Here is a 22,215-nt window from a genome sequence, read left to right on the forward strand (position 1 = left end):
TGTTGTAGTTATTGTCATGGCACTAGACAATTAGGACTGTGTCAGATAAGGTAGTTCCCAAAAGGAATAGTCTTTAGATAAAAAGGGCAAGAGTTAATTATACAAACCAAAGTGTAGAATACAATACTGTGTTATCCCAGAAAGGATTCTTTTGCAGCTAAATATAACTTACTTGGTGCACAAATACTCATGCTGTGAAGGTTGTACATGTTGACTGATTTCTAGTTTTGGAGCTTCCTTTTATCTTCTTTTTTTTTTTAATATATGTTTTGGTGTTTAATTTCCAGCTGCATGTGAAATGAACTATAAAAATATTTCTGTCATTTTGCTGGTGCTTTTGGTTGCTTCTCCTGCTGCAATTTTAGTTGGGGAAATAACATCTGATGGGCAAAAACAAGTTAAGTGCTTTGAAATTTCAAAATGAACAGGAATTATTTTAAAGCACTTGGTGACTTTTTGCTGAGCCAACATCAGTCTCCATGGAGACAAGCAGGAGCTGCACACTTGATCACAGTTGTAAGAAATGCCAGAGATTTCAGCTGTAACAGCTGTCTGAGCATGGAAGTGGTGTGTTTGCAGCTCTCTGCTATATGTTCCAGGAGGCTTCAGCATCATATTCCAGAGTGTTTTTAAAGTGCATCCTTTGTTTTCTCTGCATCCCTGAACAATCTAAATTAGACACACTCTGACCTTACAGTGATACCTGTGCTCTGCCTCCCTGTTCAGTGTATGTTAATCATATTGTACTTAATGTATTCCTTGAGTTGTGGATGTGGGTGACAGGGAGGTGAAGTAAGATCCATCTACAGGAGCTGCTTTTTTTAATCTCTGCATTGCACTGTCTCTGTTAGTCAGTCACTGGGATAGGCTGATATTCCCACTGGACTCTGTTTCTTTTGTGTGGAATTGTGAAACAGTGAGGAAAAAATCCTTATGGAGCTCTTCTGGGATTCCTGATCTTTTTGATGCTGTCAGATGTTTCCTTTTCCCCACGTGTAGGATCCTGAACTATTTTTAGCTTTTCTTATTGAACCTCTTTTATGATTCTCAACATCCTCTTCATATTTTAGTTCTAATGTGTCCATCTGTGGTGACTACTCTGGATTTAGACAGTTTGCTATACTAATGACTTGTATTCTTAGTTAATACTTCCATGACTTCTGTTTTGTGCTTCTTAATATGCTGTTCAACACTGAGCTGACGTTGTTACTTAGGAGTTAAACTTGGTGGCTCCAAAACTTCTTCCCCAAGTGGTAATTGCTGCTTGTCTCCTACCTAATTGACAGTGATTGGAGTTCCACTCTTGCTGGTGTTGCCTATTTGCTAAATAACTTGAAATCCTTCTGGAGGTTTTTTTTTTTTTAATTAACTGAATGTGTGCCACCAGCATACTCTGTCATCTTCCTAGGTAATCCTTCCAAATCAGGTTCAGCATCTGGGGAATCTGCTGGTGGTTTCTGTCCTTGTAAAAATTGATGGTCTCTTCCTTCCTTATCTCTTCTACAGCTGCTCAATGAAGGAAAATACACAGTAACTTAGTCCCAGAGTAGCAGGAGCAGGAAGATGACTGTGAACAGTAGCTCTAAAAGAGAAGAGAGGTTGGTGCTATAAAGTTCATCTCAAAACCGTAGCAGTGATTATTTTATCAGTTTTCCTGGTTGGGACTATAAAATCCTGGGCAGGCACCAAATGATGTTTTAGTGTTCTCTCTTTCTGTTACGTAATGATGAAAAATTTTTTTGGGGTGGGGGGAAAATAGCACATGAGAAAACAGAATTGATGATTTTGAGAGTGGATTATTTATGTACCTTTCTTGGGAGTTTTCCTCTACTTTATATATATATATATATATATATATATATATACACACACACACTTAGCTGCAAGAAAAGTCACTAGTGTAAGGTTTAGGAAAGTCTGTTTCAGATAACTATTCTGGGTTAGATTAGTTAATTATGATATCAAAGCTCTCTGTAGAGCTATTTAAACTCCTGGTGAGGAGGGAATTCATGCATGTCCATGCTGCGCTTCTCTTTGTTAGAGATGCACATTTAACACATGAATAATGTCTCTGAAACAGCACCTGATGCAGGTTTGGGTTGGATCTTGGTCTGCTCTAAGGCCCCGTTCTGGAGTTCAGGAGCAGAGGAAGGTGAATTACCAGGGCTGAGGTTCAGTGGTTTAAAGTCTAAACAAGAAATGGTTGGAAGACTGAAGTACCATTCCATTTTTAAGTTCACTTCAAAGTTAGTCCTGTTGGAGTACATTCATTGTTTATTAGATCACAGACTATTTGTTGAGGAACTGTTTTCTCTAAGTATATGCTCATGTGAGATTCAGTCCAATAAATACATTTGTGGTAAGAGGAACTGGGTGGGTGAGCCTCATAATAATGCTCACAGATTAGGTTGAGGATTTTTGGTACCATTTGAAAAGCTTCTACTTCCTCTAGAAAACAAATAACTAGTTTTATTCATCTGATTCAGAGGAAACATGACAGAAAAACTGGTTTCTGTACTTTAGGTTGGTTAAAACTAAAAAATCTGGTTACTGCTGTTGGTGCATACCTGTCTGCTGACATTTAATGTGTAGAAACAGAACACCTCTGTAAAGGAATGACAGTAAAACTTGTTTAATTTTCATTTGAGTTGGAAGGTATTGACTGTAGTGTTGATTCTGCCAGTTCTTTTGTAAACAGCAAAGACTTTCATTACACTCTGTGTGGAAGGGGCAGTTAAAGCTGGGCCCAGCACAGTGGAGGAGCAGTTTGGTTTTTCTGTTCATGTCTAGGCTCAGAGAGGGGTAGAAAAGGTCATCTGGGCATTTTACCAGCCTCTTGATTTGACTTCTAATGCTTTACTTGGTGATGATGGTGTGGAGAAAAGTCTGTCAAGGAGATGAATGTGAATGGAGACCAGCACACAGTGTTCTGTACTTTTGTCAGAGATGCATTGTGTCAGACTAATATGTCTTATTTCATAACATAACTGATTTTCTTAGAAAACAGGAAATACACTGGATCTAATTTGTCTGGATCTAGTGAAGAATTTGACATTTTGGCCCCCTGGAAATTATTACTTGAGGTAGAAGGGACAGGGATTGATCCAAGAATTGTGGTGCATAAGAGGCAGGATAAAGGGAGGTTGATGATGAATTAAGTGAAAGCAGAGCGTGTAAAACACAGAGACTTTACTAGCAGAACCAGTCCTGGTTTGCTGCTGTTTTCTGGTAATTGAGGAGAAGGAATTGTGTCTGTGTGTGAAATTCCTGATGGTCACAAAGTTCAGAGGTGTTAGTTACACTGAGGAGGAGGGCTGGGTAGCCCTGTGAATTAAGTAACTTCATTGACAGCAGCAATACAAGGGAGATGAAATTCGATAGCAGAAGGAATTGTACTTCAACATCATATCCTTGTCAACTGGAGGATGATTGATTGGAAGAGGAGGAAAAGGAGGAAGGCATTTTGGATATACAGGTCAGTCACAGGGTATGTCTTTAAACCTCCTTATAGCCATTAACAGTATCTGCTGTTCTGGGATGTATTGTGAAAAGCATTGCGGGGCAATTCTCATCTGCTTATGTGAGGCACATTCCAGTGTGGCATTCCTGTGCCTTAGCACAGTCTGGCTTTGAGCCAGACTAAACTTGTAAGGAGGCAGCAGGATTGTTCACTGAAGTTGTCTTCTGGTGGGTGCAGGTATTGATGAACTCCTGCCAGCCATCCCTCAAAAGCTCCTTTTAGCATCAGAAATGACTCCCGAGGATTTTTCTGTATACCTGGAATGTTCTTAGCCCTCAGAAAGCCAACCTCCTGAATATTTACCTGTGTGCTGCCAGCTCTGCATGTATCTGCTTGCCTCAGAACCAGCTACAAACTGCTGTGCAGTTCTGGATCTTGCTGCTGCTTTTATTGAAAATAGTGTTTCTGAGGTAAATCTCCACTGTTGATCAAATGAGAACATACAGATGAGTGTAAGCAGTTTGTACCATATCATGTGAAGCAGCTCCAGACTTGGTGGTTGTGATTTAGGGATTCAGCCCACAGTTTAACAATTTCTCTCCTTTAAACCTGAATAATATTTTGTGGGATCAAGAAGAGGTGCTTACACGGGAGGATTTCATTCTTTTCGGTTCAAAGGTTTGCTGCAAACAGGGGAACTGTGGAAGGTTGTAGGGTCAGAGAAGGGCAGGAAGAAGACTGACAAAAGATAAAATATATTTTATAATAGGGCAACTTTAGTATAGGAATTCTACAGCCTCCTCTTTAGCATACTGGATGCATGGACACATGTGTGTGTGTGTGTACACAATACATGTATTTCTGAATGAGGTCAAGGAGCTGGAGTTAATATTCTGCATATAACAAAGTAACATAAAATGGTTTGACACGCTGTGGTTCCCCTAAATTAACAGTTAAAAGCATTTTTATATCTAGACTCCATAGGGATATTGGACGTTTTTCCTTCATCTTAACCTTTCCTGGGCTGAATTCACATGGAGATGTAGGATGATACTCTAAACCATCACAGAGGCAAGTGTACAGCACAGAGACTGCCCATTTGGCTCCTTGTTTCAAGTGCTTTTGCAGGATAGTGTTGGGTGCTTGCCATGTTTGGATTGCAGGCAAATCAAGTTTAAACATTAAAATTCTAGATCCATATGGGGCCAATAGGCATCTTGGAGACTGCAGGGTACAAGCCACAAAAACACTTAGTTGAAGTACTTACAGAATAGAATGGTTTTATCTCGAGTATTAGGAGAAAATACCCTTTATCTTAGATACTGAATGTGAGAGGGAAGGATAGTGCTTAACTACGGCCATAATTTTTAATGTATATTAAAAGATCAGGTATGTGAGGCTGCATTTTTGGCAAGAAAAGGGAGTTTGGGGTTTGTTTTTATTTTGTTCCCCCCCCCCCAATATCTACAGTTCTCAGTGGTTGGATCACCATTTAGCAGGATTAGTCCTTCTTCCACCCCTTTTCCTCCCTTCTTACCAATTAAGGAATTGTGACCTGTGGTGCAGATTCCAGGTGCCAGGGAAGCCTGTGGAAGGCAATTGGGTCCCTGCTTTGTGCTAATAGATCAGATACAAGAACCAGTGCAGAGCTGGCTGAAGTTTAGCAAATCACTTCTTGGGAACTTGAGCCAATTAGCTGGAATGGGTTTAATGATTAACACTTAAGGTGAGAAATCAGGGAGCATGAATTAGCTTAGGATGTTGGATTAGAATAGTCTCAAAGAATTACCAATTTAGCCTCCTTTGTTACAGAAACTGAACAAAATATGGGTGACTTGCACAGAACACAAGAGTGTGTTGATTTGAGATTGATAATATGCCAAGACTGAGTCACAGAAATTCACAGTGGAATTCATTTCAATACAGGTAAAAACTGACCTGAATTCTGAGTTGCTGCTGGATGTTTTGTTCTACTTGAGTGCAACCAGTGGTCCAAGGGAGATGATACCAAAACATGATTCACAAATACCTTGTGTCTGATGGAAGTATCCCATCTCCAACTGATGAAAGTCAGTTCTGTTCACTTGAACAGAGGAGAAGTTTTGTGTGGATTTTTGGTGTGTTGTAACTTAGTGCAAAGGAATTGCTCTCATTGGAAGACTTTCTGTCAGTAAGACAGTCCCTTCACTGGCTCCTCTGTTCTTCTTCACCTCAAGATGACCAGAATAAGAAAGTTGAAGTGCTTTTCAAGGGAAATCAAATTACACTAGTCTGAAACCATTAACTTGCAAGCTTTCCTAGTGGACTCTTTTCCTGAGCAGCCACTTTCTGGCTTTCGTGAGAAAACTCCCACCCTTCCTTCGTGCTGTGACCAGGCCTGTGTGGCTGCCTTGTCACTGGTGCTTGAGGTAATTTGTCCAAACCCCACTGCAGTCATTAAAAAGACATTCCAAGTGCTGGCATATATACAACTGTATTGTTCCCATAAGTGTGCTGGAGAGAGGATATTTCCTCAAGAGCCCTTAATCAGGCGCGGGACAATTACGGCTTTGACTGCGCCGGTCTTTCTGTTAAACCTTGTGGTTCTTTGCACCAGAAATTCCTCCTGCTCTGAGCAAGTGGTTTGTGGAAGGAGGTCTCTTGCTGGTTTTGGTCTTGACATCTCTGCTTCATCACTCATGCATGTAAATCCAGAAGAAAAAGGAAAAGGAATCCTCAGAGCACGGCCGTGCCTGTTAGTGCTCACAGCGTATTTATTTACTATTCTGCCAGCCCTGTTCTATTATTTGGAGGGAAAGGAGCTGTTTGTAGGCTCTTTTAAAAAAATGCATGGAGAATAATATTTGATTTTGTGTTTTAAGACCAGTACTTTGGAGTTTCAGCAAGTTTTTTGTAGAAAACTGTGCAGAACTGGTCATGCAATAGATAATGGAGGAAATGTTGTAGAACTGTAATACTCTGTGGCTTGTGATATATCACCCCCTCAGTGGTTTTTTACTGATCTCCACCACAGCTCAGTGTTGTCTCCTTTTGGGATATTCTGCTAAAGGAGTTAATATTAAGTCCTCTGGGTATCAAGGTGAAAATTCTGGTGTTGGAACATTACACAAGATAATGAAAATCCTGGTTTTGTGAGTTTACATGAGATACTGCAAACAGTTTTATGCTCTTCCCTAAACTGAGTGTGGTCCAAACAGACAAAACAAAAGAATGAAACACATAAGCAAGGTGAAAAACCTGTTTAAAATCATTGTTATTTATTGTATAATACGAGAATTAGCAAGCGATTTGACACAATCATTGAAAAAGTGATTTTGGAAGAGGAGAAGGAGGGGGGAAAAAAAAGGTTGCACAGGAGTAAAGGAGAGGGGGGGTAGCAAGTTGTGAGGGGGTGGAGGCTCTGAAGGATGGAGGAGATGGGGTTAGAAAGGAACTTTACCAAACCTCACCACGAGCAGGGCAGCACAGGGACTTCACCTGTGTTTGCCTGCTGAGATCCACGGCAGAATTCCTGCTGCTTGGAATGTGGTTTGGCTTATTTAGCACTTCAGAGCAATTCAGTGCTGTTTCTTGCAGGCCACCTAATGTGGTAATGGTTTCCTGTGTTTAAAACAAATTTCCACTGTAGTGAGATTATTTTAATAATGCTGTTTATCTAGGAATAAGAGGAATTTGGAAGCAACGTGAATGGAGGCTGTACACTTGGGGGAGAATGGGGATGTGTTTCTCAGCTGTTTGCTGGTGCAGATTGTATTGTAGTAGCTGGCTAAGGATTTGTTAGTGCCCACTGGTTGTTTGTTGGTTTTTGGTTTTTTTAATTGTGGCTTTTTTCCATATCTCTGTAGTGAAAATCAGCATTTTGCTGTGATTGGTTTCCACTTATTTCTTCCATGATATGTGTTGGAGCAAAATGGCATTTCTTGGTTAGGTGATTTATTTTGTTTCTTAGCTTTCTTTTGTTTAGGGTGGTGTAAGAAAAGTATTTTTAACATTGGTCATTGTTCATTTGTGCATTCTAAAAGGGTGAGTGAAATGAGAAATTGAGAGAGAAGTGACCTGTGGAATGAACTATTCTGGAAAACCATTCCCCTGGACAAGTGTCTTTGAGTTTTCAGTTCTGTCTTGTGTTTGAGCCTTCATTTGGATTTTAAATAGTTGCTTTCTAGTTATTCTAATGGCTTTAAAGTTTTAGGAAAAGACAGCTCAAACTTGCATATCAAATCTTCCATTACTAGTTCTGCATGTGTTGTGGTTCAGTCACCGTTGTGATGGCTCTTGGTTACTTACATGTTTGAAAGGTAAATTGTGAATTACAAACAACTTGAAGGCAGATGATGCTTTGTTGTCCTGCACAGTTTTCTTGCTGTGCCAGAAGCAATTGAATAACTTGTAACAAAACTGGAAAAATGTTTGGGGTTTTCACTCCTTTTTTTTTTTTCCTCCACCCCCCCTTTCCAGATTCTAAGGTACAGATTTTTCTCTTTTTGTGGACTGCTTAGAAGAAAGAATGCCTGACTTGGAAGCCTGCTTTAAAAATGCCTTCTGGTTTATGAACTCACATCTTTTTCCCTCCTCCCCGACTTCCCTTCTGTTTTGCAGCCATAGACCTTTTGTATGGGGGTATATACTGCTTTATGTGTCAAGATTACATATACGACAAAGACATGGAACAAATTGCCAAAGAAGAACAACGAAAAGCTTGGAAATTACAAGGTTTGGTTTTCCTGCCTGAATTTCTTGTTTCTGTTTTTAATCATACCTGTCCCTCCCATTTGTCAGTGGCAAAAAACAGTAAGGGGAAGAAAGAGCTCTTTAGAGATAATAGTGCAGGCCGTGGGAGAGAGATGTTAGATGTTACTTTCCAGGAGTCAGACTGTGGGTTTAACATGTGCACCACACCTAATTGTAGCAAAAATATCTTTATTTTTAATTGCAAAAAAAAAAAAAAAATTCTAGCATTAATCCTGCAAAACTTGCATAAAATCAAGAGTCAGATCTGTATTAGGTAGCAAATGTAACAGTCTGCTCCTTTAGGCTTATTTATGTGATACAGGCAATAAATCTGTTCCCCTCACATGAAATGCCACCCTTGTGTGTGATTTTTTTTTTTCTTTATTTTTTTTTTTACTAGAACGTGCCAGCTTTACTTACACACCTGTGCTTTCATGGTACACGCACAGTGTCTATGTAGAAGTATTTACACACAAATATATGTACACACATTTGTTTTATTCAGTTTGCTTTCCCTAATTTTTTCTTTTTTAGCCTTCACCCCAACAGTGGTTTCTCACTACCAGTGTACAATGACAGGTAAGAGGCGTGGGCTGGCGACGCACCTCACTAACAAGCGTCCCTTTGCTGATTATCCTGCCATTTTGGACATGAATCACAGTTAAAAATGCCAGTTTTATCATGCAAATCATTTTCCTCTTGTTTGGATGTGTTCCAGTGATTGAATAATTGCAGCAGACTTGATTTCATGTGCCCTTTCCTTGGTAGAACTACTACAAAACAAACCTTTTCTCCTTTTTTGTTTGTTTGTTTGTTTGTTTGGAAAGGGGGTATCATTTATTCTAAACTGAGTAGTTTGTAAGCATCAGTTCTAAAAGCTTGTCATCTTCCATTTCCAGTGGCCTCTGGGGGGATGTTTTCTTAAAGTGGGAAAGTCTGTATTTGAAGACAGATGACTTCTGTCTGGTGATGTCTCCTACGGAATCCATGGCATCCTGTTTCAATGTGACAGCCTTAGTCAGGGCTGATATGACTTCAAACCATTCTTAACCTCATTTCCAATTTTAAAAATAGCAGCCAACATCGTATTAACGAGAGCTTTTCTGATGGCCTATGGAAAGATAGCTGCCTTACCTTGCTTCCTGCTGCAGCTCCCAGTCTGCTGTCTGCTTGTTCCCTGTTTGGAGGGAACTGAGCCAGAGGAAAGGAGAAGAGTGAGGCTGCCACTGAGCCCTAGAACAAGGAAATACACCTTAAAATGCTTTAGCACAAAACAGTAGTTTTCAGAGCAAGACAAAATGGAAACATGGAGGAAGCCCCACCAGTTCCTTACTTTTTAATATGCAAATTTAAAGACTTAATTTTTTAGTTATGTTGTCCCTAGCAATTAATATGTTTGTGTCTTCTGGACTGAGATCCAGGCAGTTTGTCCTGCAGTGGCCATCAGCCTGTAGCTTAAATTCCAGGGTAATTAGAGCTACAAGATTGTTCATCTGGTCATCTTGGAGTGCAGAGTTGTGCAGAGGAGGTTGAAGAGTCACCAAGAGGAACTGCCAGGCAGGAAACCTCCTCTGTACAGGTTAACTGACTCATGAATGGCATATTCACATATATACACACATATGTGTATGTTTGTATGTATAAAAATATGTATAAATATGTATAAATATGCACATGGCATCTTCTGGCCCTACAGAACAAATCTCTGGTGACCAATGAAGACGTAAAATGAAGGAATAGACAACACCACTTTAAATTACCAGAGTATGAAGTATAGACATTTTTTCTTTAAAGTCATAGCACAGGTTCTTCTGTTTTGTGATTTTTCACTGTGAAGTCATATGGGTTTCCTCACAAATTTATGTAAGGAATGAGAAAGGGAGACACATGGGAGAGCTAATGGAGAATTATGTCTTGTTTTTTTCCGTCTTTCTCCATTGCTTCTACCCATCCCCTCCCTCCCTCTTTTTATCTGAAAGACATAAAGAGGGATGGAAACCCTTCTTTCTGCAGATTGAATGTCAAGATTAGTACAAACCCCAAACTCAGTGTCTTGGGTTTGTATTTCTACCACAGAGTTAACTTACCTCAGAGCATGTTGCCAACTTAAAGAACTTCAGAAGTGAATCCAGTCTGCAAAAACTGAGATTGGCTTAAAAACTGAAGAGTAAATGCAGTATATTTTCAAATGTCTATCCACAGTGCTTGAAGGGTGCTAGTTTATACTTCAACAGATGCTCACATAACAACATGATGCCTGGAGAAAAAAAACTTTAAGAAAACCCCCAAATAATCATGAGATTCATTTCATACTCTTGTAGTGTTAACTCCCAGTGTGATGAGTTCACGTGTCCACCCGTAGTTCAGGGTTACATGATGTAACTCTGAACAAGTTGCAACTTGACCATTATTTTTCCTCTGGTATTGAATATTCTTTAATAATGAGGGAGGTGAGAATACACAGAGCCCTTGGTTCTAGTTAATGTTTGGATTTTTGGGAGGGGAAAAGCGGAATTTGCTGAAGTTTAACAAAGTAAATGATGATTACTTGCAAAATTGTGACTTTTATAAACCAGAGCCTTTATTGTCTTTTCCTCTACTCATCCCTATGTCCCTGATGAAGTCTCTGAGAAATGCCAATTTGAGTATTTCACCTAATAAAATAATTCCTTAGATGGAGATTTCACATGCTTACTTTAATCTCTGGCTATTTTATAGCATCATTCTAAAAATTACTAATTTTCACTTCTCTAATGCTGTTTTTCTTTAATTGTAAATGGTGACCTCTGCATGGTTTGCAAATCTTTGCTTAAGGTAGTTTATACTGGAGTTTTTGGCATGCTTGTGAGTGTTATTAAACTTTTTATTAAACCTTTTTTGGTTTTTGTGTTTTGGTTGTTTTTAATTTTTAAACATCAAACCATTCCTAATAAATGGTTCTGTCTTTTTTCCCAAATTTTCAAGAGTAGTAAAACCTCAGTATTACTTTCAAATTATATAGCTGGAAGAAAACACTTTTTAATTTTTGTATCTGACTTGACTTGTGCTTTTTTCTAATGAAAGGCTTCTGCAAGAATGTTTTCTCTCTGGTTTGCTCTGTGCCATTAATTGTACATGGTTTTCTGTTTGCTTTCATTTCTTTTTAATTGAACAATACTTGATTCTCCCAGAACCTTTCAGAGTAATCCAGTGTGTCATGTTTAACCTTACTTAGAGTTGCTCTTGTGAAATGCTTTGGTCCCCATCCTCTACAACCATTTAAGCTGTATGATTATATATAGATATATATAAATATATATGAATAGTCCCGCTGACATATGTGGACCTATTGCATGGCTAAAGTTGAGTGCACATGTGTTTCCAGGTATGAATTTTGTTATATTTGATTTAAACTAGGATTTATATATATATCCAAGGTTTGGTGGGTTTTTTTAAATTTTATTATGAGAGTTCATTGCAACATCACGTGATCCTGATTGTGTTTGGCCATGTTTTAACTATGGAGAACCCAAACACAAGAGTTTACAGCTGCCCAGTGCAACTGCTGGTACTAACAAGGTGTTGAAAGTTATTTCCATAAATTCCTAAGGGAGCATCTTAAATCTGGTTGCTGAAGCCATCAAATACCAAACCTGTTGGAAGCCAATGTTGTGTCCTGTGTGAACTGTCCATATGTGCGTCTCCAAAGGGTCTCCCACGCGTTGCCTCTGCAAACCTACAGCGTGTTCAAAGCTTTGCAGCTCTGTCATCTCATCAGCCTCACAGTCATTCCCTGCCTTTTCTGTTTCCCTGGGTGTGTGGCTTGATGCTGAACCTTGGATAAAGGAAAGGGACTGCATGATTCTGGTATTCTCCCTTACACTCCTTGAATAATCTGTTGTTGAATCAAATAAAGTGAGAGACGGGTGCATTTGTGTAAATAAGAATTGTCTAGTCCTCGGGAATCCAAAAATGAGACCTTCTCTTAGTAAGAAGCTGGAGGGTCAGTAGTAACTATGAATTGAACATTTTTGGGAGGGTAGCTTCTGACAAGCATAGCAATTTCTGAAAATGAAGATCAAAGAGCTATTAAAATTTAATGTATATTATGCAGAATGTGTAAGCCTCCAGCTATATTTTTCTACTCTCCTTCTTTTCATACATATGATTTATAATTTATTTTCTGTAGCACAGCGCTGTTTCTGCTCCATGCACTGTGTGAAAAATAACTCTTAATTGACTTTAATCCTCAGTTTTAGAATAGATTGCTTGTCATCTTATTATTCTTTATTTTCAATGCCAAGATGCCTTTGTGGCTCAGAATAATTGACCTTGCATAGTAATTTCTGTGCTACATAAAATGCTGCAGCAGTACTTGGCTGGTCAGCACGTGAGTCTTCACTGTTGTGTTTTTCTTGTATCAGGTTTATACTGAACACAAGTCTGCTTATTTCAAATCTGTTCTCTGTGCTGCTTACCTGACTCATTTCTACTGCACTTTCCTTTGGACAAAAACAATGTATTGGAAATACAGTGTTGATGTTTAAAGAGAATAATGACAGATTTTTAGCTGCAGTTCATGAGAAAGAGTAGTTTAATATTTGGAGGGTTTTGGCTGGTTGGTGGAGGGAGGGTGGTGTCTAAACCTGCTACTAATTGCATTTTTAGGAGATGCCATATGTCAGTAAAGCGAATCTCAAGAATTAAAACTTGATAATGTGCAACCTTACATTAATGGTATTAGGAGAGGTCATACTCTAATGGTATATCCTAACACATGTAGTAGCTGTTTAGTGTACTGAATTAGTAAATTCTGCTGTTCTGTAAAGATAAAGCCTGTATCTGTCCATTAAGTTGGGTCAGCTTAGATTTATTTAACAACTTGTCAAAATTTGGCGATGAGATTTCTTGGTTATCCTGTATCTTCTAAAATCATATGGTGGTTCTGTCATTTAACCTCCTCTGAGCACAAAGAAATGTATTTTTGAGTAAAAGCGAGTTTGTTCTTGTACTGGCATTTCTTTTTAACTGGAAGGAGGATTATAATCCGATAATGGAAAGTTTATTGACCTAGCTATTCTTTATAAGTAAAGAAATGCTCTTTATTTTTTCTTCCTTCATACTTGTTGAAAAATGGGCGATGTCTTTCTGAACCATATTTCTGGGGGGAAGGGATAAAAAGCAATGAGTTTCCTGTAGTTGCACGTAGATCAAATCTAACCTAATGGACAGCACTTTAAACTTTGTTGAACAGAGTTTTTAATCCTTTTACTAAACAACTCCCTGAAACTTTCTTTTCTTCTGCTTAGGCATTGGAGAGAAGTATTCGACATGGGAGCCGACCAAGCGAGAGTTAGAATTGCTACGACACAACCCCAAGCGGAGAAAAATAACCACAAACTGCACCATAGGTAAGTTCCAGAAATCCTCTCCAAAGCCAAATTCCCAGTCACTGGTGTGCTCAAAATTCTGTGCTGTTTTTCCGTAAATATTTTTACCCTGACGTAATTGTAGGGATTTCTGTAAGCTTTAGGATAACAAAATCAGTTTATTTTATACTACCTTTCTCCTGCTGTGGAAGGATATCTTCTCTGTCACGTCAGGTACTGGTGGTGATTCAGCTGTGTAACAGCTACAAAACTTAATCTGTTTTTTTTTTTCTTTACACTGTTCTTGTGAAGAGAAATGACTGATGTTACCTCAGCTCAGCCTTCACCAGAGATCCTGTGCAGGGGTATGAAGGGAAATCCTGTAGGTGATGTATCCTTAACCATAGCAGCCTGTTGGTAAATCTGGTTTTAGCAGACAGAGGCAGCACAGATGTCTTCCTGCTTCGTGTTCTAAACTCTAAACAGGATTTCTTCAATTGCACATGGACTCTGAAAAGTGATTTGTTCTCCAGTGTGCGTCAAACAGTGGGTTTGAAATGCATCTCAAAGGTTCGATGTTCAGTACTCTGGAGCAGAGAAGTCTCTGAAATGTGGGTGTTTCTGCTTACTGCTGGAGAGTATTTGGGTAAAGGCAATGGAAAATTAACAGTTTTCCCAGTTTTTTCCCTGCTACCTTTAAGTTGCAGAAGTAGGGTGAGCTAATAAAATTAGCTTCATGACAAGCTCGAAGTCAGATTAACTGACATTTTACTGTTAAATGCACAGTAATATTTTAATGGTGAAGGTTGGAGATAATGGTTAATGGTACAAGGTTGTTAATGGCACAGGGTTGGACATGTGATTATAGACACTGGAAATAGGAAACTGTTTAAAGTTTTTTTCCCATATTTAAAGCTAAGTATTGTTTTATGAAAACACATCACACTTTCAGCACATTTGCATTTGTCAAAATACACCGAACATACCTGCTAAAACTTTCTAATGTCATTTTTCTAATACAGTAAGTCATACTGAATCCAAAGTATGGGTATATTTATTTGGAAAGAATGGACTGAGAAGCACAGAGTAAGTTGAAAATGTGTCTAAAATAGTAATTCTGAGGAATCTATGCATTCACAATAGTGGGACAGGGGAGACAGCTGGAAAAACATCTGGACTTTGGAAACTTCAGGCAGCCTAGGAAAAAATGACGAGGCAAAGATTGCTTGCATCATGTTCACATTGGGATCTTGTGTTTTGTGAAACCCCAGTGTGTTTTGTAAAGAATGTCACAAATTACTAAAGATAATAGAACTGCGCAGGGGGAGAAGAAGTTTGATAGAATTTTGAAGGTTAACGTGACCTTTGCGAAGAATTGAAGCACATTTCTGTGTTTCTCTTTCCAGTCTGAAGGAATGCTCTGCCTGCTCTGAAAGGATTTTAAATTTTTCAGGCTGTTAAAAAAGGGACATGTCTGGTTGCGTGAAATCTCATCCGAGGCTGCCTGGGCGGGGGAGCTCCCGGAACACGGGGACGAGGGAGTGACTGATCTCTTCACTTCTGCAGGCGTGCTTTTAAGAATTTCTCCTACTGAGCCCTGGAGCTGCCTGTGTGCTGAGATTTAAAAAGAAGGGGGGGAAAAAAAAAAGAAATCAAAGCACCCAGGAGACATAATGCAGTTTTGGGCTGCAGTTAAAAGCAGACGACTTGCTTTCTTTCACAAAAATGCGTCGGGGGTTTAGCTGAAGGAAGAAAAGACCTGCCATTGTCCTTGAGCCTTTTCTCTCCATCTAACCTGCTGCTAAATATAAATCTGCTTCTGAGTCTTTTTGCCTTCCCTTCCCTCACGTTGACTTGTCTGTTTGCAGTTTCAGATCAGTGAAGAGCCCTATTTGCAGACTGAAATGCTGCAATTAGCTGGACATTCTCATTTCTCACTTTTTCTAATACTCCATTCTTTTGACATCCAGTTTTTCTCAATCCCACAGCAGATATTAGTGAATCCAGTTTATCTTCAGAGGTAGGTAAATGGCTCAGAGAATAGTCATCGTGTCCAGTTTTATTGGTTCTGAAAATGAAGATGATGTTGATAACCATCTCTGCACATCTGTTGAGCACTTCTGTTTACACGAGAGTCTGTTAAAACATAACCAGCTGCCTTTTATGTGCAAAGTGCTCCTTGCAAAGCTGTTTTTAGAGGAAGGCCAGGGGTGTCTGTGGCTTTCTGTCCTACCCCCAGAGATCCACGGATGACACTTGGGAGGTGGGATGTTTCACTGCTCTCTGATGCCCTGGAGTGGTTTTTGTGCCAACACCTGTTTCGGCATTTGTGTAAGACAAGTGTATCAGTGTTATAACTAAAATATGCAGCACAGTACTCTGAAACCTGGATGGGTATGGCCTTGAAAGGATGTACATAACTTGCATGTGAAGGACTTGCATATGATTTTGAGCCCTAGTAATAAAATACATTAAACGTGATGATATTCATATCTAGAACATGCTTAGGTGGTAAAATACGTTTTGTTGTGGTTGCCTGTTCTATCTATTACTTGCATGACACTCATTTAGGTGGATGTTTTACTCTACAGCTGAACATTCTCAGTACACAAATGGAATTTTTTTATCCCAGTTTTGTAGCAATCTCATGGTGCTGCTTAAACAGCTGGATGTGTCTGCTGCTTTTTGAGCTCTTGGAACCTTTATACAGCTGCAGGATCCTTTTGTCTTTCATCAGAACCATGAATTAAAACTGAAGAATACTCAGACATGAGATGAATATCTTATAATAGAGGCTTGAACTGGTAGTTCCTTAGAAAAAACACTCTGCTAAACTGATAGCTTTTGATTTTTCTACTTGAGGGACAATTTGAAACCCATTGAAGAAGGAACTTCTTGTTCATATCCTCAAAAAAAATGAAACCCCAAACGAAAATCTTAACAGATACCCATAAATTTTGCTTGGTTCTCTTTTAAAATGCCATGTGTTTTCATCTCATAGATGCTTTTCCATCTCATAGTAGCTTTTTCCAGCTTGTAAAAAGATAGCACAGGTAACTTCCCTTGAATCACTCTTTTACCATTGAGTGAATTGCTCTTGAAATGAGAACTCACACCAGGCACTGCTGCAGGCTGTGGAAACTGTGCTGATTCCACCTTTTGGGATATGAAGGGCTGTTCCCAATGTTGCTTGTAAGCATCTTCAAAGTGACTTGGAACACACTGTTAACCAAGTGGAAACGTGGAGCTGTCCTACAGGCAAAAAGCCACAATGAAAAATCCTTGCAGTGTGGATTTTACGTGGGACGTTTCATGTTCTGATGTCTCAACAGACTGGAAATTTTATGGAGCTTCTGTATTTCAAGGCATTCAAGAAGAATGTAGGGTCTGCTCTGACCATAAATATGCTCTGTGGTAGCAATGCCAGCCCAAGACATTCTCAGACTTTGTTCTACCCCAGACATGACTATGCTGATTTTTTCATTGTGCTGCCTCAGTTGTTTTCAGGTGAACCAGATTAGGCTGAAGGGATGGCAAATTGTGAGTAAAGCAGAAATTTCCTAAATTACTTTACGTTCTCTCAGCAGCAAGACTGAATCCTGTCCTAGACCATTCAATTCATAGAGAGTTTGTATCCATAGAAATGCTTGTTTTAATTTTGGATTGAAGCTGATGTTTCAAGCATCCCATAAACGCCAAAGCTTTTATATGGAAAAATTAGGTAAGACTTAACAATTGCTAATCTACAATCTAACAGTGTGAAAGAAAAGTCTAATTTCTTCAATCTCCTCCTGCCTGTGAAGTGGCTGCCCTCAGCAAGGGAGGGAAGCAACCAAGCCCCAAATGCACAAGCAAATCCTTTGTTATAGGGTTGAACTAGAAGTGATACAATATCTTTTGGGAACTATTTTCCAAGCTCATCTTGCTCTGCTGTCATTAATACCCCCAGCAGACCCGTTCTCCTGAGCACATCAAGTATTAGCTTGGGATCAGCTGGTCTCTGATTAGCATATGAAGTGACTTTGTGGCTAAAGATGGGTATATTAACAATGGGGAGAATTAGACTCCCAGTGCACGTGGGTAATTAGCAGGAGCCACCTGGGATTCCCATTTGCAGTGTTGCAAAAAGGCAGAAGAGGGGACAGCCTTTCCAGGAGACTGAGCAAATCCTCTTCAGGAGGAGTGATGGGGTGGGGAGAGGTGGCAGAGCCAGAACTGCCTGGGAGTAGCAGGTGGGTTTTGCAGCTGCAATAATGCTGAGCAGCCTGATGGGACAAAGAGCAGCATGAGTGGAATAAATATTGCAGCAGAACTCCTGTGTAAAGGTGGCAAGGGAAGAGGAACTGTGGCCTGGAAAATATTTCTGGTTCTCTAGACAAGCTACCAGGAGCATTTTTGCTTTTCTAACTTGGAGATGTTGAAGGTTGCATTGGTACTCGGGTGTTTCTGTGAATGTACCAGCTTTTGGGTGTACTTTTTCTACTTGAATGGTACCTAAGGTAGCTCAAGTGGAAAAGTGGAATGAAAAACAATGGCTTGGTACAGCACCATAGTTTTAGCTGTAGCTTTAAATTTAAATTACTGAGTTGTACGCAGTAATACTTTGATATTTGAAATCATGACTGCATGAAGTGCACCTTGAATAGAAATCTGATTTTTGAATTCTTTTAAACTGCTGTGTGACGAAGGAAAGGAAAACCACCTTTAAGACTATTCAGGTGAATGTTTCTTCTGTGACTGTTTTCTACCTACCTTCATAGTTAGAATGGTTGTCTGGTTGGAAAAGTGTTTCCTGAAAGGTTGAAATAGTAAAATCAAAAAATTATACCCTTCTGTCAGGGAAATCCTTCTGTTCCTGTTTTACCTTGTCATGAGCTCTGACCATTGGGCTGAGTTGTATAATATTTTTCCTAGGTCTAAAATTGATAAACCTGATCATAAAAATAAATTTAAAAAGCCCTTTCCTCCCAAAGCTCCCAGGGAATTCTAAGAAAAATTAGAGGGGCGTGTATATTTTAAGAAATCTGAAGCATAAACAGTGATTTACTCGTGGAGTTTTGTATAGATTTATTTTCAGAAAGTCTTGTTGGACTTTCTAAGCTTAGCTCTTTATCAATATAAAATATAAAGTTTTTTTCTGCAAAAGGCTTTTTGAGAAGTTCCAGCTTGGATGTTTCAGTTGCTTTTTTTTGTGTATTGACTGTCTGAGAGTTTGTCACCTGGTTTTCCAAGGCTGGTGCCAGAAAGCAATTTGCATTGCTGCAGTAATGTCACTGTGTGTGGTTTATCTCCACAGCACTTGATTGAGTTATCTGTGATTTAATTGCTCCTGAGTGAGATTAGGGACAACCTGGTTATCAGTGAAGTCCCTGCAGTGTTTTTCCTGCTTGGAGTGAGCAAACTTTTGTTGTAGAAACTTTTGTTAGAGAAAAGTCAGTCAGGTTACCTTCCCATCTGAAGAGTTTACTGATTAACAGCACTTCCTCAGAATGCCTGACCCCAGGCCGGCTTCACTGAGGAACAAGGAGGGGTTCTGCTCTTATTATCTCAATATTTGTTTGAATTTTAGGCCCCCTTTCAGAAAGAACACAAGCTGATGTCACTCAGTGTATGAGTTGTCCTGTTGATGTTTTCATTTCATGTCATGGTTTTGCAGGGACATACTCTTTAATGACCATTGAGAGCCAAAATCTAGAAAGCCTTTCTGATGAGAGCAGTGAGAATTTACCATGTTTCACCCTTTCATCCTTCCATCTTGATGCTGCTCTTCAAGCAAAGGAACTGGCACTGCACTGCTCTCTAATATCTGCTGCAACTGGGGCACTTTCTTCCATGAGGGACGACCTGATGGATTTTCTCTTCACCCTTTTGTTTGCTTCCCTTTGATTCCAGCCGTGTGGTCCCAGCCTCTCCTGGGCACTCAGGCTGGTTGTAGAGTCTGCTCAGTTCCTAAACTTGGCAGAAAACATGGTGCTTTTTTTTTTTTGGTGGTTTTGCAAGAGCTGCCTTCTCCTGTGTTACTGCGCTCGACAGAGGTTCTGACACGTGTGCAAAGCTGGCTTAAAGTAGTAAGGCTTAAAATTAGAGTAAGCCAGAAAGTCAATCTTAAACACAAACCAAACTTTTCAGGCTTTTAGCATCCCATGTGAAGAAGGTAAATTCTTTCAGAAGCTGAAACTTGGAGGGCATGTATTTCAGCTTGTAAAGATTAGTGAAAGAAGGATTCACATTCCCTTAAGAAAGAACTTTTCCCTCAAGGGTTTGGTCTCTGCTGTCAAGTGAAAATGCCCGAACAAGTTGAAGTATAAACCAGTTAACAGATTTTCTCCAGGGGGTATCAGGCATTAGTAGTGGGATGGCTTGGAAAATAAAATTATATATTCAAGGAAATCACAGCTACTTCTAGCCCTGGTTAGGCCTCATGGTATATTAGGGTTGATCTTCTTGCAGTACCATCTGGATTGTTGGAGAAACCACAGAGTAACTTCTATAGATCAGGAGTGTTTTAGCAGCTCTTACAAATATGATGCTTTGAGATTGTGGGGTTATTCTTTTTCAGCATCTGTGCACAGAATAAATCCTTTGCCTTGATTCCAGTAAAAAATAACAAAATACCAAAGCAGTTTTGAGGAGAAGTTACCTGGAAGCTTGAGATTGGTGGTAGGTTGGCACTGGAACTGCTTTTGCAGTGATACATTTTATGTGTTCTGGAAGAGATTTTCAGATTCAGGGTCTGCTTGATGGTTTAATTTATATGGCTCTATGTGGAATAAGTTGAGTTTAAAACAGAATAGCAAGCTGAGTAGAACCTTTGGGTGTACCTGCTGTCTGAGGAGGAGTGGGTTTTCATACAATTGTAGAATTCTTAAAAAAAAAAAATAAAAATTTTTGACTGTAAAGTTTGTGTGGCATGATTTGTTAGTGGGGAAATAAGACTAAAGAGAGATACCAAAATATAGGCCTGTGTGTAGCTGCAGTAATATGAAATATTGCAGATGAAGAAATGTTGACATAAGCATCAAAGTTTGTGAAGCTGGAATTCCAGTCTCCAGGGATATTTACCTCAGCTAAACCCCCTGCAGACTGTACAAAGTTAAAACTAGTTGTATATGAAATAAGCAGATTGCAGTTGAATTTTTCTGTGATCCTGGAAATTTGCCATTCCTATTACTTGCATAGAAAATACTTTAATTTTGTAACTCTAGGTGGCTCTTGGGGATTGGAGGCAGAGGAAGACACGCTGTGTGAGTTTGCACAATGTGAAATTCCTTAGAAGACAAGGTTCTTGATCCAGGGCTTGGATCACGTTCCAGACTTCTAATTCAAACCTGATTTTCCTCCTCTGGACTTCTAAGAAGTGGATCCATGGTTGTTACTGAACCAGACACATCTTTTGTTAGTTTACAGACAGTGTTTCAATTTGACTTTCCTAAATTGTCTTCTGCATTTCTTCAGGTGAAATTTCATCACTTGGATCCAGTTGAATGAAAGCACCAAAAAAAAAAAAGCCCTTTTTTATCTCATATATGCTGATTTCATATGTAAAATGTTTGCTGACTCAATTATTTGATTTACCTCTCTCTCCAGTGCTAATTTTTTTTCCTGTGCTGTGCTTTCTTCACTAAGTCATTATATAACTTTCAGTATGCAGTGAGAAAAGTGGCCTTTTAATGGAAAATGCAGTTGGTGTCAGTGACTTTTGTCAGCTTCTACTTGAACAGGTTTTTATGGAAATGGGAGGTTTTTTATCAAGGAAAACCCAACAGCAATAGCCAGAATTTGATTCTGGGCCTCTGAGCAAAATACCTTATTTAGAATTTGGTTGTTTCAAACCAAAGAAAATGTATCAGGGCGTTTCTTTAAATTAGTGTGTAACTTAAAAAATAATCACAGCAGTGGGTGCTCACAGGAAAGCAGAGGTCATAAAAGTGCTCAGCTTCCTGCATGTGCTGGAACAAAATGCAGACCTTGCCCTCCTTCAGCAGCAAACCCTGAGCTTGGCAGCTCTGTCACCTTTTCTCTTGACCACACCATGGCAAGCAATGGGATGTTCCTCTTTTTGTCCATGTCATGTGGGGATCCTCCAAAACACAGAGTCTTTCTTGGATTGGAGGGGATATTTTCATTGTACAGTGGTGCAGCCAATGCAAAGTTACTTTCATAATCTCTAAATCAAGAGCCAAATAAGGAAGTTCAGAATTAGCCTTTGTGGCTACACTGATTATAGTTTAACATGTGCCTGTCATCTTGTTGCAGGCAGAGGCACATCCTGAGCATGAGAAGGTTTTTCTTCTGTTAAAAAACCGTAGACTCATAGATTGGTTTGGTTTGGAAAGGACCTTAAAGCTCATCTCATTCCAATCCCTGCCACAGGCACTTTCCCCTATCTCAGGTTGCTCCAAGCCCCGTCCAACCTGGCCTTGAACACTTCCAGGGATGGGGCAGCCACAGCTTCCCTGGGCAACAATCCTAAAGAAACTTTGATTAACCACTGTATTTTAACCTGATTAACTCGGTGTCACCACAGCAAGCGTGGCATTTTCAACAAGGCCAGTCATCCCCATCTCAGTTTTGTTCTTTTGTGGATCACTTTTGGATTATATTTACTGTGACCTTCCATTCTGCTCTTTCCTATCTGCTTCCAGAGTTGGGTTTGTGTGGACAGAAGGTAGATAC

At 39.5% G+C, this 22,215-nt stretch overlaps 1 protein-coding gene across 3 annotated transcripts in view; it reads left to right on the top strand.

Moving 5' to 3' along the window:
• Positions 1–22,215, top strand: part of USP22 (ubiquitin specific peptidase 22) — a 95,676-nt gene that overhangs the window by 36,057 nt on the left and 37,404 nt on the right. Inside the window, exons 2-5 of one of the 3 annotated variants that reach the window (XM_027656515.1) lie at positions 1,507–1,598; positions 8,060–8,173; positions 8,726–8,770; positions 13,480–13,581. In XM_027656515.1, coding sequence (XP_027512316.1) covers positions 8,095–8,173; positions 8,726–8,770; positions 13,480–13,581 — 226 coding nt within the window. In that variant the 5' untranslated portion in view covers positions 1,507–1,598; positions 8,060–8,094. The remainder of the gene's footprint in view (positions 1–1,506; positions 1,599–8,059; positions 8,174–8,725; positions 8,771–13,479; positions 13,582–22,215) is intronic. The other 2 variants (XM_027656513.1, XM_027656514.1) reach the window with 2 other exon arrangements.

The sequence above is a fragment of the Corapipo altera genome, unplaced genomic scaffold, assembly GCF_003945725.1.
Source record: "Corapipo altera isolate COAL_440 unplaced genomic scaffold, ASM394572v1 104, whole genome shotgun sequence".
Lineage (NCBI taxonomy): Eukaryota > Metazoa > Chordata > Aves > Passeriformes > Pipridae > Corapipo > Corapipo altera.